The 18,113-nt window shown below is 41.8% G+C and overlaps 2 protein-coding genes across 4 annotated transcripts in view; both read right to left on the reverse strand.

Annotated features, from left to right (window-relative positions):
* The window catches only part of LOC123764519 (complex I assembly factor ACAD9, mitochondrial), a 40,376-nt gene extending 30,127 nt beyond the window's left edge, over nt 1–10,249 (reverse strand). Inside the window, exons 1-3 of the mRNA XM_045752432.2 lie at nt 9,765–10,249; nt 5,602–5,693; nt 3,797–3,900 (exon numbers count right to left, since the gene is read on the reverse strand). Coding sequence (XP_045608388.1) covers nt 3,797–3,900; nt 5,602–5,693; nt 9,765–9,911 — 343 coding nt within the window. The 5' untranslated portion in view covers nt 9,912–10,249. The remainder of the gene's footprint in view (nt 1–3,796; nt 3,901–5,601; nt 5,694–9,764) is intronic.
* Nucleotides 10,250–16,210: 5,961 nt separating this feature from the next.
* Nucleotides 16,211–18,113, reverse strand: part of LOC123764517 (uncharacterized) — a 33,714-nt gene continuing 31,811 nt past the window's right edge. Inside the window, exons 11-12 of one of the 3 annotated variants that reach the window (XR_011225043.1) lie at nt 16,701–17,704; nt 16,211–16,627 (exon numbers count right to left, since the gene is read on the reverse strand). Coding sequence is in view for 2 of the 3 variants with exons in the window: in XM_045752431.2 (XP_045608387.1) it covers nt 17,523–17,704 (182 nt within the window). In the remaining variant the exon portion in view is untranslated. Of the gene's footprint in view, nt 17,705–18,113 lie in introns of all 3 variants that reach the window. The other 2 variants (XM_069314456.1, XM_045752431.2) reach the window with 2 other exon arrangements.

An 18,113-nucleotide genomic window follows, 5' to 3' on the forward strand; every position in this document is an offset into this window, starting at 1 on the left:
CCACAAGCGACCCAAAACCACAGAAAAGACAGCCAAACTGCCACGAACTCCCGCACTGTGCTGTGAGCCCGACAGAAGGATGGACCCCACCACCCCCCTGGCCAGCCTGGTGAGCACTGGTCACAAAGCCCCAGCCAAGAGACGACGTGTCTATAAACACATCGAGCGAGGGTTTGGGTAGGCGCTAAGGCTCTGAACCCCAAAAAACCAGAAGAAGAAGCTGGCGACGCAAGGCCCACAGAAGCCAAACCCAGCAATCGCAGGAGAGGCGGAAGAAGCGTCCAAAAAGGAACCAGAACAGACGCTGAAGCCAAACCCAACCCAGCTGGTAAACCAGCCCAATGAAGTTCAGACTCCTCGCAACAACTGCTCGAGCAACCGCAGAGTGACCCAGGAACCACCAGAAACAGCTGAATTCAGGACCGCAACTGGAGCAACACCTCTGGAGGGAGAGACAAGGTAGCAGTCCAAGAGTCTCACACAAAGCCCAGCCAGGTCTGAACCTAGGATGGAACCAAATGGGGCTTCCTCCAAATCACCAGGAACCCAAACCCAATGAGCTGGCTAAGAACCACACCCCTGGCGAGCAGACAAGCAGACCGTTTGGGAGCCCACACCAACCAGTCGCTGAGGTAGGCCAGAACCTGAACCCTTAGCAGAAGCAGATGGGTCACCATGATTCGGGTAAGACGCGTGAACAAGCAAGGTGCCAGATTCAAGCCAAAAGAAAGGCAACAAAAGCGGTAAGCCCGATGCCCCACCATGAAACCTAACCAGTCCCTGAACCCCAAGTGAATACGAACATGCCAAATACGCTTCTTTGAGATCCAGGGACACCATCCAGGCCCCCTGCTCCAACAGCAGCTGGACCTGAGACAGAATGGTCATCCAAAAGAAGGGGAATGGAATCCAGGGGTGCCGACGGGTCAAGTCCAGAATGACCCGCAGATCCACACACTCCCGTTTCAGCACTGGAAAGAGACGGGAAACCTACCTGAGGGACGGGGTCGTTCGACCACACCCAAGTGTACCCACTCCAAGATGACCCGACAGAGCACAGGGAAAGAAGCCTGCCCCGCCAGCCCCGAACCCCCCAAAGAAAAAGGAGCTGCCCAACACCACCACAGGTCAGTGGAGACTACCCAAAGCGCCCACAATTTGTGGGACCAGGCGCAAGCAGAGCGAGCCGCCCCCCCCACCCCCATTGCCCCATAAACGGGGTGAATGGTGAGAGGGCCGACACCACTTACGAGAAGCCAGCAGAAAAGCAGAGCAATCATTGTGCAGACCAAATGACGCCGGGTCCAAAGGCAACGTTGGCTCAGAAGCTGGCACCAAAGGCCCACCTCGACCAGAGGAACCCCAAGCCCTGGCACGACTCTTCTGAGAAGGTCGAGAACTGCCATCCCGGAGAACCAACAAGTCTGACATGGGACGATAACTAGACGAATCCGCATGCAGAAACAGTCTGTTCGCAGACTGCAAACAGCAACAGACAAAACAGGGAAGAAAACTTAAGAGCCAGGACCCAGGCGGATTCTAAAGATAGCGAGCACAGCCTGTTGACACGCAGGGGGAGAAGCAAAGAGCAAAGACGCTGCCTCCTTGAGTTCGGCGTAAACAACTTCAATAGTGTGGTCGCCGAGGCCAGCGCACCAGACGAAGGCTCGGCAATCAACGCCTCCACATCCTCCTCAAGCCAGGTCGAAGACAGCTCAAGAAGGAAAAAGAAGCGCAAGACCGAAGCCAAATGCCCACGGGTGTGCAAATCCTCAGCAACCAAAGAAGCTGAAAAGGTAGGAACCTGCACATGCAGCGGTACAAGGCCAACATCCCGAGGAAGCACAGGGGTGAACAAGCATGCATTAAGGCTCTCAAACTCGCCCCCCCCCCCCCAGGTAAACCTGCAGAATGGTAGAAGTTTCTGGCCACTTGAGTGTGTGTATCCGATAGAACCCATGCCACGCCCCAACGAAAAGAACAGGCAGTGTGCCAGCCAAGAAGACTCCGAAACCCCCAAACACTCAATACGGTGAAGAAGAACCAAATTTAAATGATGACAAATCCATCACAGAGGCAGAATCTGGGCCTCGCAGGAGGAGCGCAGCAATTGCCTCCCGAACCTCTGACGGGGAGATCCGAGAAGCAGAAAACCTCCGGAAAGAAGGAGCTGAGGAACGGGTAAGAGCCGACCCCAAATGATACTTAGAAAACCCCTACCCCTGCATCAACAAGCTCCTGCAAAGAGGGAACAAGCACTTAAGTGGGGTCAAAAGGGGGCCCAAGCCCCCAGGTCAAGTCCTCCCCAGCTCATCCCCCATCTTGGGACCCGAGGCACAGCAGTCCTCAATACCCTCTACCCGTGAAGAAAAGGCAGAGTCCAGGGGAAAGGTGGAAAAGAAGAGGGCCTGCTGGTAGGACACAGAAGCCTCGGCAGGAGGAACCGGCTCCAATGCCTCCGTCCCAACCTAGGCAACCAACCTAGTGCGTTGCAGTAACCTAAACCAAGCATGCAACACGGATACTGCCTCTACCCTAACAGTAATGCCATCAGAATAGTACTAGAGAACAAGCAGGGAACACGACTCGCAAGACTGGGTCAAAGGTGTCGTTGATCCAACAGGCAGCATGACTGAGGCAAAAGTGTTGACTGTCCCCCTGAAACAGGGGCACATAGCAACCTTCAAACCCGCACGAGGTAGGCTGGAACTCGGAAGACGCATCCATAGGTTCACCGAGCCCCGACAGGGTTTTCCAGGGCCCGTAGGCTGACTGTTACGGGAAGCCCAAGGTTGCTAACCGGTTAGACCCAAAGCCAACAAGGGGGATGATCACAACACTGAAAACTCTGCTGACGTGTACAATTACAGGGGCCTAGCAGAGGGCCACCAAAATATCATAAGTGAACCTATAACCACTGCAGGCAGACCCCCACCAGACTCACAAAACAAAAAGTAAAAGAAAAACCCCACAAAGTACAACGTCACCAGGAAAAACAGTAACCGGCCACTGCTGTAGGTAGGCAAGCTGCACAACACCTTGATACCCCAACCAGTAAAAACACCGCTTCCGATCCAAGGCCAAACAAGGGCCACAAAAACCCGCTTGGTAAGACATGGCTAATTATCTAATGCTTTGTTCGTTCATTTGTCAGAAAGTTCTCACCAATTTGTTTGGGAGAGGGCTTCTTTAATAACGAATTGTAAAAGCATTTTCAATAGGAACATACTGTAATTGAATCTGCTTTAATACAGATTACAAAGTCATGTAATTTGAACACTAGCAGTGGTTTGTATAATTTAGATATAATTTTTTTATATTTCTTCACAAAAAATGAAGAAATAATCAGGAACATTACAATCTCAGATACCACATACTCAGGTCATAAACTTATTTAGGTGCAAACTAAAATCAATACTCAAAATAGGTCTAAAAAAAGAGGATCAAGAGAGGTTATTCAATAAATTTTAATATCAAAGACTGCATCTCAGCAGATTAAACTAGAGCCCAACTATAAACATCCTTCTTGCTGCATACACTAGGTGTTGTCTAACATTAACTGCTCCATACAATGTACTGTATATGTATTTGACACAAGACAATAATATAGAGTTTCGGTAATGAGAACATTAATATACTGTACTATGAAGTGTAGGTGAAGTTAAATATAAAGTGCATGCTATATAAAACAAGCCAAAATGCACATTGGCAAATAAAAGATAGAGGGCTCTGAAAAGCTTCAGATATTTTATAACAATCACAGCATGGAGTCAGTCACAATAAGGATCACACTTACCTTGCTCTATAAAGAATCGTTCAATAGGAACAATCATCTCATGCAACAGTTCATGCTGTTCCTTATCCAGTACTTCTGGGAATACCAACATCTCCTTATCAAACCTATGGAGTAAATAAAATAAAAACTTTTTAATAAGAAAACCGAAGAAAAAATGGCATTGAATGTAAAGAAACACCAATTTTTAGGAGATCCGGTGGCTCCTGAAGCTACTATCACTGATAGTGTGCCATCTACTAGGTCGCATCCGCTACAGCCAGAGTTCTATTGGCCTACCAGTGCCAGAACCTGGCCCCCCTCACAGAGGACAAAGGGAGCAATGACATTCATTTATGCCAATACTGTACAGGGAAAGGTAACCAGAAAATCAGCAAGATAAAACAAACCACTGCTGTCTTCAATAGAGACTGCAGTCTTGAGAACTGCCCAAATAATACAGTACTAGTATATCAATTTCATGAAACTAGCACAAGCTTGTTCACCCCACCTTCCCCAATAGTTTCGAGAGAGAGAAGAGGCAGATCCCAATTGGCCTGCATCTCCACCCTCAGTTCTATGGTATGTTATAGCAACTACAGTATATTAAGAGTAATATACTAGCTCCAATTTGTCATAAGTTTCAGTGCAGGCAATTAGATGCCTGTTAATTTCACATAACCTATCCCTAAGAACTCCACATTCCAAGAAGTTCTATACTAATCCTATATGACATATTGTGTGCCCAGCTGTCTGTTCTACAATCCCTACAGAACGGATTTTTCATAAACTTTATACATTTCGAGTTATAATTTTTTGGGGTCTAAATTTGCCGCATATTTCAAATGCCTTATTGCCAATTTTTTTTATGGTAAACTATACTGAAAACCTATATTCCAATATGATGAAAATGAATATCATATGCTATTCTCAGAGAATAATAACATTAAATGAACAATTGGTGATAGTTCATATTTTTTATTCTGAACTGAAAATCTGAAGTTTTCAATATTCAAATTTAAAATTAATTTTGATTCACTTGTTTTTCAAGTTACGTTGTGATCATTTAGACAAAGTTGGATCATTTGCCTAGTTGATTATGCAAAAAAAAACTGGAAAGTGTTTGTGCAAGTTTTAAAAACTTATGTTAAATTATTTTATGTCAAATCGTATATGTATGTATTGCGCTGTTGAAGGGTTAAGTGATTTGAGGAGCAGGAGCAACCTTTTGTTGCTGTACCAAGGAAATGACTAAGTACCTATACCAGCTGATCCGTGAGCTCCCAGTGCTGTCAACTGGTGTTTGGTGACTGCTACTAGATGATGAATGACAAATTACTAGGTGGTTAGTTTTCAGAGTTGCTTAAATTTGCTTTGCTATTTTCTATTTTGTTTCGCTTTACATTTCAGCAGTTTACTTCTCGGTTAGGGTTATCTAGCATCCCCCTGCTCTCTGCACCTGTGAGGGGAACGGTTTTTGGCCTCTGATCTCTGGTAGACTTTCAATGAAGTGCAAGGGTCTGGTTTGATTCAAATTGAGTTAAGCTAACCAGGCTAGCAACAGGGAGCCACCTCAAAGCCTTTCCAGAAATTACTGATTGGAGAGTACTGTAGCTAAATGACATCAGTGGATAAATCAAATTCAATAATTGAAAGAGCTTTTGGCCATATAATCAAGTAGTGTGGACCTTAGTATTCATTTACCCTCTCAAATAATCTGGGAGTATAATGGAAGTCAGACATTCTGTATGAAAGGCCAAGATCACTTTCATTACCTTAAATATCTAGTTGCCATGAGGAAACCAACTTAACAGAACTTTCATTCTTACCTTCCCAAGAAAAGATTCTTGATAAAAGGTGGACGACTAGGCTTCTTGGCGGTGGCGGGTTGTGTGTGACCCTCATCCTTCAATTCTTGCACCTGAGAATGAGCCAACTGATTATAAAAACAGAAAATTACATGAATCTCTCAAAATCAAATGAAAACTCCACCAGAAAGCACAGGCTCAACAAAATAAGCAATTGCAAAATGAAAATAAGAACTAGGAGGTGAAAAGGTAACCTGGCAGAACCCTGATGAAAACATACTGATCCTGTTGCACTTACCTGTCACCAATTGGCAGCCCAGGTTACCCAAAGGCCAGTGCTATCTCAGAGCGCCACTCATCAGCTGTCCTCAAAAATACCCTCAACCCACAGGGAAGAAAAGATCAGGCTAGTGATGGGAAGCTATTGAGCAGCCTGACCAGAAAAGGGCCTTTTATTACATTCATTACTTGACGTCTGTGAGGGAAGCACTCAGTAGCTCCCTGAAGCTACCTCACAACAGCCTTTCAGTAAAGATGGGCAGCATTACTGAAACAAAATGTGGCTAGAAACAAATATATAGCCATGGGAAAAGACAGAGCCCATTCAAGTCTGCACACCCGAGGGTTATCTTGAGGTTATCTTGAGATGATTTCAGGGCCTTTTTAGTGTCCCCGCAGACCCGGTCCTCAACCAGGCCTCCACCCCCCCCAGGAAGCAGCCCGTGACAGCTGACTAACACCCAGGTACCTATTTTACTGCTAGGTAACAGGGGCATAGGGTGAAAGAAACTCTGCCCATTGTTTCTCGCCGGCGCCCGGGATCGACCCCGGGACTACAGGATCACAAGTACAGCGTGCTGTCCGCTCGGCCGACCGGCTTTGTGGGGTCAGCACCCCACAAAATGCCAAAGGAAGAGATATCCCTAAGAGAAGACCACCTACTGAGCAAAAGACTATGTGGAAGACAGGAGGGATGGGAAAGGAGGGCTAAACCTGGAAGCCAGCTGATTGAGGCAGTGATAAGCAAACTCCTAAATTGGATGACAAATTTTTGAACAGACAAATGCAAGCAGTGAACAGAGGAAATGTATCTGACTGGAGAAATGTCCCTAGTAAAGTACCTCAAGGTTCAGTTCTTGAACAGTAATGTCTACTGTGTCTAGCTTCCACTACACATAAGGGGCATAACTGGCCGACCCCTCACAGTGTTCAAGAGAGAACTGGATAAGCACCTCCAAAGGATACCTGATCAACCAGGCTGTGACTCATACGTCAGGCTGCGAGCAGCCGCGTCCAACAGCTTGGTTGATCAGTCCGGCAACCAGGAGGCCTGGTCAACGACCGGGCCGTGGGGACGCTAAGCCCCGGAAGCACCTCAAGGTAACCTCAAGGTAAGGTAAGGTAGCTTGTGGAGGTTCCGGGAATCAATGGCCCTGCAGCCCGGTCTCTGACCAGGCCTCCCCTCAGTCATTAATTTTACAAATAATCTTCCAGATGGTAGATACCATAGTTATATGAATATATATATCATAAATATTACATAAATACGTTTGTAAATTATGTTAAATTGCCAGGGAAGTCAAGGGTGTGCCTACAGTATGCCTATGCACTCTGCATCAGGCACCGATTCTTGGAACTCTATATTACACAATAATACAATACAATTTTATTTAGGTAAGGTACATACATACAATAAATATTTACAAGGATTGTTTAACTTATAGGTATAGCTAGTACATACAATGCCTAAAGCCACTATTACGCAAAGCGTTTCGGGCATAATCATAAAGATATTCAAATATTTCAAATATTCAATCAAATATTCATAAAGAACTGTAAACAACATGGTTTCAGAACACTCTTGACAATCACAGTTGCTGGACTACTATGACATGGCATTAGATGCCATGGAAGAAGACAAACAAAACTTTGATGTAATTTACACAGATTTTGCAAAAGCCTTGGACAAATGTGCCTATAATATATTATTGGTCAATAGCTGTGTAAGTATTTCATTTCCCTCCCAGTCAGTATCCTTGTACACTGGAGTTCTGGGGCATTTTAAGGGCTACTCATTTATCCACGAGCCAATGTATTCGAGCATTGTAACACCAACCAAACACTCCGAATAATCAAGCATGCTGTTTACTATAAAGGAAAAGAGGGCAGTGATTCAATTGTATAAATCTCTGGTTTGCCCCCATTTGGATTATTGTATCCAAGAGACCTCATCTTCAGAAGGACATAGCTGCTCTGGAGAAAGTACAATATCGGGCAACAAAAATTATCCCAGAGCTAAGTCAACTCACGTATCAAGAAAGGTTCAGGACCACAAGGCAAACAACACTGCAATCCAGGAGATGAACAGATGCTTTTTCACCCACAGGGTTATAAACTTATGGAACCAACTACCCTCTGAAGCCGTAAATGCCAAAACGCTATTAACCTTTAAAGTACAGCTGGAAAAGATCAAGGCAAATGGGAGGGACTTTCGACAAGCTGCCAGCTTCCTGTCCTTGTTGAACCCACTAGTGTTAGTGGCTCTCAGGTAAATTCAGGTAAATAATCATCATATGATAACCACATGCACCTAGTAACTAATGAGTAACAGCATTTATTAGTAACTAATGAGAGCAGGATGTTTGTCAAGGATCAAGGTAAACTCCATTACATGAATATAGACCTATTATATCCTTATTTGCACCATACATGTAAAACCCAGACAATAATGATTTAAATCATCATGTAACAATAACTGCATTACTTCATGAATCGTATTCCAGGGACCATAGGATTAAGGACTTGCCCGAAACGCTACGCGTACTAGTGGCTGTACAAGAATGTAACAACTCTTGTATATATCTCAAAAAAAAAAAAAAAAAAAAAAAAAAAAAAGTGGAAAACTAATAGTGACATCACTACAAAATGGTGAATACAGCATTACAGGGCAGAAAACAGGAGCTTTTTCACCCAGAGGTTTATAAACCCATGGAACTGCTTACTCACTAAAGTCATAAATGCCAAGACACTGACCTTCAAAATCCAGCTCGACAAAATCATCAGGACAAATGAGGGATCTTATCTTGAGGTTATCTTGAGATGATTTCGGGGTTTTAGTGTCCCCGCGGCTCGGTTCTCGACCAGGCCTTCCACCCCCAGGAAGCAGCCCGTGACAGCTGACTAACACCCAGGTACCAATTTACTGCTAGGTAACAGGAGCATCAGGGTGAAAAAAACTGCCCATCGTTTCTCGCTAGCGCCCGGGATCGAAACCCGGGACCATAGGATCACGCGTCCAGTGTTCTGTCCGCTCAGCCACCGGCTCCCTGTGATCTTTGTGAATCACAGGGAGCCGCTGTGTGATCTGTGCCCCACTGGATCTTTGACAAACCACCGGCTACCTGTCCTCCTCGAGGCCAGAGAGATAGTGGACATTAGGTAAACTCACGTTTACCTTTACGTGCGACTCCAGCGTGGAGTTCACATCTAGTTAAATACTAAACGAAGTTAGAAAAGACTCAAAGGTATGCCACCAGGGTAGTCCCCGAGCTGAGAGGAATGAGCTACGAGGAAAGATTACTGGAACTAAACCTCACGACACTGGAAGACAAGAGTTAGGGGAGACATGATCACTACCTATAAAATTCTCAAAGTAATTGACAGGGTAGATAAAGATAAACTGTTTAACACTGGTGGTACGCGAACAAGAGGACACAGGTGGAAACCGAGAACCCAAATGAGCCACAGAAACGTTAGAAAGGACTTTTTCAGTATCAGTAGTTAACGGATGGAATGCATTAGGCAGTAATGTGGTGGAGGCTGACTCCATACACAGTTTCAAGTGTAGATATGATAGAGCCCAGTAGGCTCAGGAACCTGTACACCAGATCCGACTGTACAGAATCTCTACAACAATCGCCTAGTTATCTTTGCAGAGGTTGAGCTCTGGCTCTTTGGTACTGCTTCTCAACCGTCAATCAACTGGTAATTACCTAAGTGTTAGGTAATTACACTTAGGTAATTACAGTCGACTGACAGTTGGAGAGGCAGGACCAAAGAGCCAGAGCTCAACCCCCGCAGGCACCACTAGGCGAGTACACACTGAATACACAATAAAATCCCATTAAGGTAAAGTATCACACAAACTGAGGTAGTAAAGTTAGCCGTGGTGAGTGGTAACTAACCTGTGAGCCGGCCGAGCTGACCCGGGCGGTGGTGCCGAGACATTTAGTGGTCCCTGGTGCTCTATGACCCGCTTCTGTGAGGCCCTGAATAACCCGGCCTGGCCCACTCTGACCCAGCACTGCCCTCGCCACCGGCCACCTCAGCATCCTGCTCTACACTCCCCTGATACCTTAGGGGGTCAACACCTGCTCTTCGTCAGCCAGTCGCCACACTTATCTTCCTTCTCAATATTCTATCTTGTCACCCCTTTGGAAAACACTATCTTATCTATATGCTGAAGGTGCGAAATGGTTGTTGTGTGGTGGTGATGACTTCACAAGTGTTGTTGAAGGAGGCGCGTCACTGCTGATAGTTAAGGAAGGCGTGAGTGGTGTTTATAACAGTGTGCCTTGAAGTAACACCTCGCCCGTGATGGTGGTGAGGGGGAAACTGTGCTCAGAGGAGAGAGCAGCGGTGGCGGCGGCCACGGGGCGCTTATCCTCCCCCACTGTCTAACGTTTTCTATAATTATGTTGTCTGTATGAGATTTGCAATTTGTTTTATGTGTATTGTAACTTAATTAGCTCAATGAATTGTGGGGTTCAATCCGTGAGCCCGTTATGTTCTTCTGTAACCCTTTCCTCTACCGCCCACAAGATGGGTATGGGGTGCATAATAAAGGAACTAAACTATGTGTGTCTCTGTAACCCACTACCTCCCACAAAATGGGTATGGGGTGGATAATAAAGGAACTAAACTATCTATGTGCCTCTATAACCCACTACCGCCCACAAGATGAGTATGGGGTGCATAATAAACGAACTATGCCATCTATGTGCCTCTGCAACCCACTACTACCCCACAAGATGGTTATGGGGTGCATAATAAACGAACTATGCCATCTATGTGCCTCTGCAACCCACTACTACCCCACAAGATGGGTATGGGGTGCATAATAAACGAACTAAACTAAAAACTATGTATCACAAGCTACGTGAATTTAGAGAGAGCTCCACAGCTCTATCCAGTGTTCAAGAGATGTAAATAATCTATAGTTAATTATCATTAAGATTACATTACTTGATGCTTATTTTAGTCAGTATTAATTAATCAAGATTAACCTGGTAATTTTGTCTTTATTAATTCCAAAATCTTTTGTTCATAATATTTTTGCATTTCATGCTATAGTTATTATTATATCTAGAACTTTTTAGTAAATTTGATTAATATTAGTCATTTATTGGAATAAATTGTGTTCATATTTTTCTTAAGTTCATGTTAATTATAGAATCATAACTAAGCTAATTAGTTATCATTAAGATTATATTACCTTAAGATTATTTTAGTCAGTATTAATTAAGATTAACCTTGTAATTTTTTTTTCTTCTAATTCCATAATCTTATTGAATATTATTCTCGTCAATCTTTATCGTTTTTTTTTTACTAGACTTCTGTATCCTTCTTGTCTAATTACAGTGATCTTTATTTTACTTGCTTATATGTGTATTTGCATTTTTTCTTTTTTTCTTTTTCTATAGTTATTTTATATTTACAGCAGATTTAGTATTTTACTGTTCTGTAATTGCTTACCTTATTGTATCTCGACTCCATTGCATCTACATGCAAGCTGATGTTGATCCTGAACTAAATCTGCTATCACAAATCTACAATAACCAGCATATTGATCATCACTACTGCAAGTAATACACAGCAATCCTTCCAAACAACAAACTACAAAATATCACTTGCCTATCAGTTTTCACCCAAAATGTCAAATCACTTAGTAAACATTTTGATGATACAAATTCACTACTCACAGCACTTAGTACTGTACTAAACTATTGTTCATTATTTTAACAGAAACATGGCTAAGGAAAGACCATACCCTACTTTACAACTTAGCTGGTTATAAAGCTATTCACAACTGTAGACCTAATAAAAAAGGAGGTGGCACAGCTATATATTACCAAGATACCTTCATCTGCAATAGTGTCATTAGCGACAGAGATAACTACTGTGACAATACCTTTGCTCAGTTCTCAATTAAATCCCTTAAATCCTCCTTGACTATTGGAGCTATCTATAGAATTCCCAATACTAATATACTGTAGCTGCAGTATATTCTAAACTAAACTAACTAAAGGAATCTTATCATAAACAACAATCTCAACAAAAATGACATCATTCTAGGAGGTGACTTCAATATTGACCTGTGTTAAAAATTAGCCCTTAAGTCGACTATTTCCTAAACAGCATGAACTCCTGTATGCTAATCCCCACAATCACAAGCCCAAACGAGTCACTCAAACATAAAGCAGTCTCCGTGGTGTAGTGGTAAGACACTCGCCTGGCGTTCCGCGAGCGCTTTATCATGGGTTCGTATCCTGGCCGGGGAGGATTTACTGGGCGCAAATCCTTAACTGTAGCCTCTGTTTAACTCAACAGTAAAATGAGTAGTTGGTTGTAAAAACGATTCTTCGTGGTGGGGATCGTATTCCAGGGAACATATCTTGGTTATCTTGAGATGATTTCGGGGCTTTTTAGTGTCCCCGCGGCCCGGTCCTTGACCAGGCCTCCACCCCCAGGAAGCAGCCCGTGACAGCTGACTAATACCCAGGTACCTATTTACTGCTAGGTAACAGGGGCATAGGGTGAAAGAAACTCTGCCCATTGTTTCTCACCGGCGCCTGGGATCGAACCCAGGACCACAGGATCACAAGTCCAGCGTGCTGTCCGCTCGGTCGACCGGCTCCAAATATAGACAGCCCGTACAGGACTCGAACCTGTGACCTCCAGTGGGATAGCTCCATAGAATCTACGGTACTATGTCTGGCGCTCTACCAACTGAGCTAACGGACACTAACGGACTGAGCTAACATAGAATTAAGGACTTGCCCGAAATGCTACGCGTACTAGTGGCTGTACAAGAATATAACAACTCTTGTATATATCTCAAAAAAAAAAAAAGTGCTGCTACCTTGGATCACTTATGGACTAACATAACAGCTCTCCTTGCATCCAGTATAATCACTGACAGAACAACTAACAACTATCCTACCTTTCTCATAGCAAACAGACATAACACCACCAGATAACAAGAAACTTACTTTCAGGCTACACAGTGATGCACCAATAGGTAATCTCACAAATGCACTTATTTATTTATATCTTAAATAACAACTCTTTATTTTCTATGTTTTAACCATTGTTTTATCCATTCCAGTATTCTCTTATTTATTCTATGTGCCTATAATTTCCTTGCCAGTCTCATTATTTATCTTGTCAAAAGCTTTAGCAAAGTGAGAAGCTACATCTACTGGAGGTCCTGTGTCTGAATAGACGGTTACTATTTCCAGAAATGTGAGCAGGTTAGCGAGGCAGAATCTATTTTTAACAAACCCTATGTTGTATTGATTTTACAAGATTGTTCTCCAAGATGTATAATTTCCTTCCTTGGGATTCTCTCCATGACCTTGCAGATGTGGGATGTCAAGCTGATCAGATGGTAGTTTTCTGCCGAGCTCTTTCTGCCTTTTGAAACTGGGTGTAACATTTGCATATTTCCAATCCAGGGATTTTCTGAAAAGGGGTTTCAGTGGTATGCATAGTGCATTTGTCAGTTCCTTTTCGATTTTGGATTGAACGCCATCCACACCTTTGGCTTCTGAGTCTCTCTAGTTTGTCAATGCTCTTCCTGATTGTGTCCTATGTAATGGGTATATCCCATAATTCATTCTCGTCACCACCACCTTCAAACATTTGTGGGTGTTATGGGATGTCATTCAATCTTTCTAGTGTAAACACTGATGTAAAAGTATTCATTCAGTGTTTGCTGCCCTTCTATCATCCAATATAATTTGGTTAGTCTCATCTTTTAGGGATCCTACAGAGTCCTTTGTTTGGATTTTACTACGTATATATACATAGAATGATTTTGGATCTTCTTTAATGTTTTGGGTGTTTTCTTTCTTAGTTTCTTTTGGTTAATCTGATTTCCTGGGTAGCTGAGTTTAATGTTTTTTTTATATATACTGTATCATAATCCATGATGTTCATTGTTGATTTATACCATCTCCAGATGTTCCATTTAGTTATTAGCTTTTTACTACTTGTGTCATCCATCTTGTTCCCTTTCTTATCTTTTTCTATTTTGGCACACATGTTTGTACAAGTTCAGTAATGACCTTTTTTAAATTTTCCCCATTATGTTTCCATGCCGTGATCACCTATTGGCTCCCTCCATGAGGTGTTTTGAAATTCCCCTCATTCCCTGAAACTTTCCTCAATGGTAATCTAGAAGGTCATCATCCTGGACCTTAACGAGTTTATGCAATTTTATTCCATCTTAGAATATTGTGATCATACGATGGAGTAAGTTTTATCTGCTACTGTACTTGAATTTGATCGAACATGCCCTCTTCTGAGGTTAGTACTAGGTCCAGAATGCTGTTACCTCAAGTGGGCTCATTCATATGTGAGAAATGAGTCCCACACCAGGTCTAGAAATTGGATCTCCTGTTTGTGATGTTATATTTACTCAATCTATTGTCTCGTGGTTAAAATCGCCCATTATAAGCATGTTTTGTGTGGATTCTAGCAGTAAAAGAGCATTGCCTTCTCTCCAGGTCAGCATTTTTTCCAGCTTTGAATGAGGCTGTTAGTGTGCAACAATATTCCACTCTAGAGAACACTGCTTTGAAAAGTATCAATGGTATAGCATCTCTTGTCTGGAAGGTTCTTGTTTATCCAACCTGTCACTTTTCTTGCAGTTGTGACACCAACTTTTTTGTGTTCTTTAAAAGTAAGGCCTTTTGACATAATCTTAAATCTTTTACATTGCTTTTTTTCCATAGTGTGGTTTGACTGTTTTATATGTGGTAGCTGCTTGTGATGGAGGCTAAAGCCAAGATATATAGAGAGGGTGTATCAGATCATTACACGTTTTGGGGTTAGAGGGTAATGCCCAATCTAATGTGCCACTCAAGGTAGAATAAACAGCTGGAGTTCGGTTCTATTGTTAGCACTTACAGTAGCACTTACATTATATAACAATGCCAAATGACATTCCTCAAACTTGCGCATAGCGAGTGTGGGTTAGACAAGTCAATCTATTAGGAGCCACACCACAAACCTACAAGGGAGCACCAAGGCATGAAGGTGAGAAACAAAGCAGGACACCCAGGCACTATGGACGCTTTTTGGAAGAACTGACACCAAACAGCACTTACAGTATAAATACAGCTGCAAAGGGCATCAGCAGAGTGCCGTATGACTGTGCATACCCTAATTCACACCACATGTAAACAATGCCCATGGTGGTTGTTGCACTCTAGTCAGGAGTCGCTACTCATACACTACCCTGGCAAGGTAGTGTATGAGTACCCCTGGTGGCTTGGCCTTTCAGGAGCAAATTCTTGAAAACACCTGAATACTGTAATTCTGTTAGTGCAGGAACAATGCCACACAGATGCTTAGGGAAGGGTTGACAAATTTGCAGCTCAAAGTACAGAATAAAATAAATCCACACAACAAGGCTTGCAAACACACTTGTGAGCAAATACAAATATAGGAACACAGACGCACAAGCAAATGGCCCCCACCGGAAAAAGTCCAAAGGATGACCATTACTTATCTTCAAAGAGAAGTGGGACTCACTATGACAGGTGATTGGGAAGAGTGACTGGAACTGCATTCTGTTACAACAGAAATGAGTGGATGCTGGCTTGAAGCCAAAACTGCTGCATATTAGTAGCTCTGCGCATCCACACTAGTGGGTGTTTCATACCCAGTTTCGAATGAACCATTTAATTTTTAGTGAGTCTTTTGTGGTGTCTGTTGGCTCAATCGATGCTTCATTTTCATGAACAATTCATTTGTCTGCAATGACTTATCTAATTTTCTGTCGCTTTTCTGGTGAGGGTGATCATACCAATCTTCTGATCTCTCTCTACCTCTTTTCCTGGTAGACCAACAGGATGCCTATGACTGATGTAACTGCATAATGGGAAGCTATCTCATTGATATGGCTTCAGAGGGCCACCAGGGTGCTTATCCCAGAAAAGATAAGTGTGCATATGATTGAGGAAAAAATAGATGCAGAGCTGATCTAGTAATACCCCATGGCTCACATCAGGGTCAATTAGTTTTCAGTGAAGTTTATATGCAACTCTCAAAGCAGTACAGTGCTGATAATGAATCGGTGGCAAGATGATTACAATCCATGTTTGTGATGTTAAAATTATCAAGAAATGGATGGTTCATACAATTTGCAAAAACCTGAGTAGAATTTTGAGATGCAATGTTCATGAGTGCAAAATTACATAATAGATGAACAACTAAAAAAATATATAAACATGCTATATATACATAATTATATTCAGTAACACATTTAAGGTAAATTACAAATCTTAATATTTATGATAAATTAGCAAAATCAAATTATATTTTGGATAATAAAATGTGTATATTCAGTTTTAAAATTATAAATAGTGAATATATTAATATTTTAGAAAAGTTTACATTTTATAAACAACATATGATAAATTTAGTTTTTTTTCATAGGAGTTCCAAATCACTATTGCTGTAAAGGTCGCGTGTTAAATCCAAATAATTAACAAAAAATCTGAACAAGATTCAAACTGCAACATGACTGACAAACATTACAAAAGGCTTAATGGTTTTCATAATTAAAACAATATTTATTGACTCCTAATCAAATCTCTAAAAAATGGTGCCATAAAATGTTTACATATAAAATAATGGAAACATGACAAAGATGTAGTAAAATTTCCTAATTCAAATTTTAAAATTGTTTAAGATACGTAGAGTACATATTGGCCGAGATGTGAGTTACTGCAAGAACAAGTGGGAGTACATCCGGTACCTGTACTCTGGTCACCGTGCCATTACCCACCTCACTGAGTTACTGCAAGAGCGGGTGAGAATACATCCGGTACCTGTACTCTGGTCACCGTGCCATTACCCAGCTCACTGTGCACACCTTAACCTCACAACTTGAAAAACTAATTTATGCTATCAATTTCATTTGGAAAACATATACTTTGAAGTTAGTTAAATTGTTATAGCTTCAGAATTTTAACTAAACTTGTTTTCAAAATTAAAGCTAAAGAAATATATTAAAGTCAGTTTTATACAAATACTGTATACTTAAATTTATATAAATAAATAAATTTTCACCACTGTTTATTATTCAATATAAAAGAAGTGCTAGATAATTATATTTCAAAGTCAAATACATCTGAATTCCACAGTTATATGAAATACAGGTATTGCACTAAAAGGAAAATAATTATATAAAAACTAGAATTGTAAAAATCCAATAAAATCTTACACACCAATGTCGTGACATGGGGTCATGCTTCTGCCCTTTAATTCAGTTGCAGACATGTGTTGTGATATATTATACATTTGACCGACGTAGCAAAACAGCAATGGTAATTTGTTCCTGGTATATTAAAATCTCTGTAAATAATCTGAAGTCAAATATAATTCTACTGTACAGCCATGGAAGATCATTTAGTCATGGTGATCTAAGGGTACCAATTCGTTTCTATATATTTATTTATAAAATATACTGTACTAATAATAGTTAATAATTTCAATAAATATTAATATTGTACAATAGTTTTTTCATGAATATTCAATGTTATGATCCTAAATCTACTCTCTCCCTATATATGTTGTCCAAATTTGAGATACGGTGAATCACAAATCTGAACATCATACATAGGGAGAAGTTATACCGTACAGTCCAAGTATCATTTCATCCAAGCTGGGAGAGTAACATCTGAAGGCCTCAGTTGCCGTTCTCCCTCCTGCAAAAAGATGTTGAGTGTTCTATGAAGAAGATGAGTTCCTAGCCGGCGCCTTTCAGCCCAGTGCCACGTGCTTGGCAAACCATAAAATGTTCCCTGGATGTTGTTGCACAAGTTTCCCAGTCCTATTGGAGTTACAGTTAATAGTACTATTAAATCATCATGTTAAGGGTGTTGGTTCTCTATTAAATACTTAAGTAAACAAGTTAAAATCAAATGCTGAATGTAATGTAATGCCCTTTTTCTTGTTAGGCCTTTTCATTAGCTCCTCCCCCCCCCCCTTCCTTCCAAATTAAGCACGGTTCAATCATGACTTTGGGAGATGCATCAGGCCTCTGAGACCCACCTTTGCCAACCAGGAGCCAGAACTACAATCTGGCTTTCTACAAAAGGAAAGGGAGCTTGGGGTATCAGAGGTCAACCCACAAACCGATAAAACCCAAGCATTAAATGTAATGAAATGCCTCTTTCACATTTGTCAAATGCCTTTGCAAAGTCTGTGTATACAACATTTGCATTCAAAAACTCTAGAGA

The sequence above is a fragment of the Procambarus clarkii genome, chromosome 79 (assembly GCF_040958095.1).
Source record: "Procambarus clarkii isolate CNS0578487 chromosome 79, FALCON_Pclarkii_2.0, whole genome shotgun sequence".
In the NCBI taxonomy this organism is placed as follows: Eukaryota; Metazoa; Arthropoda; class Malacostraca; order Decapoda; family Cambaridae; genus Procambarus; species Procambarus clarkii.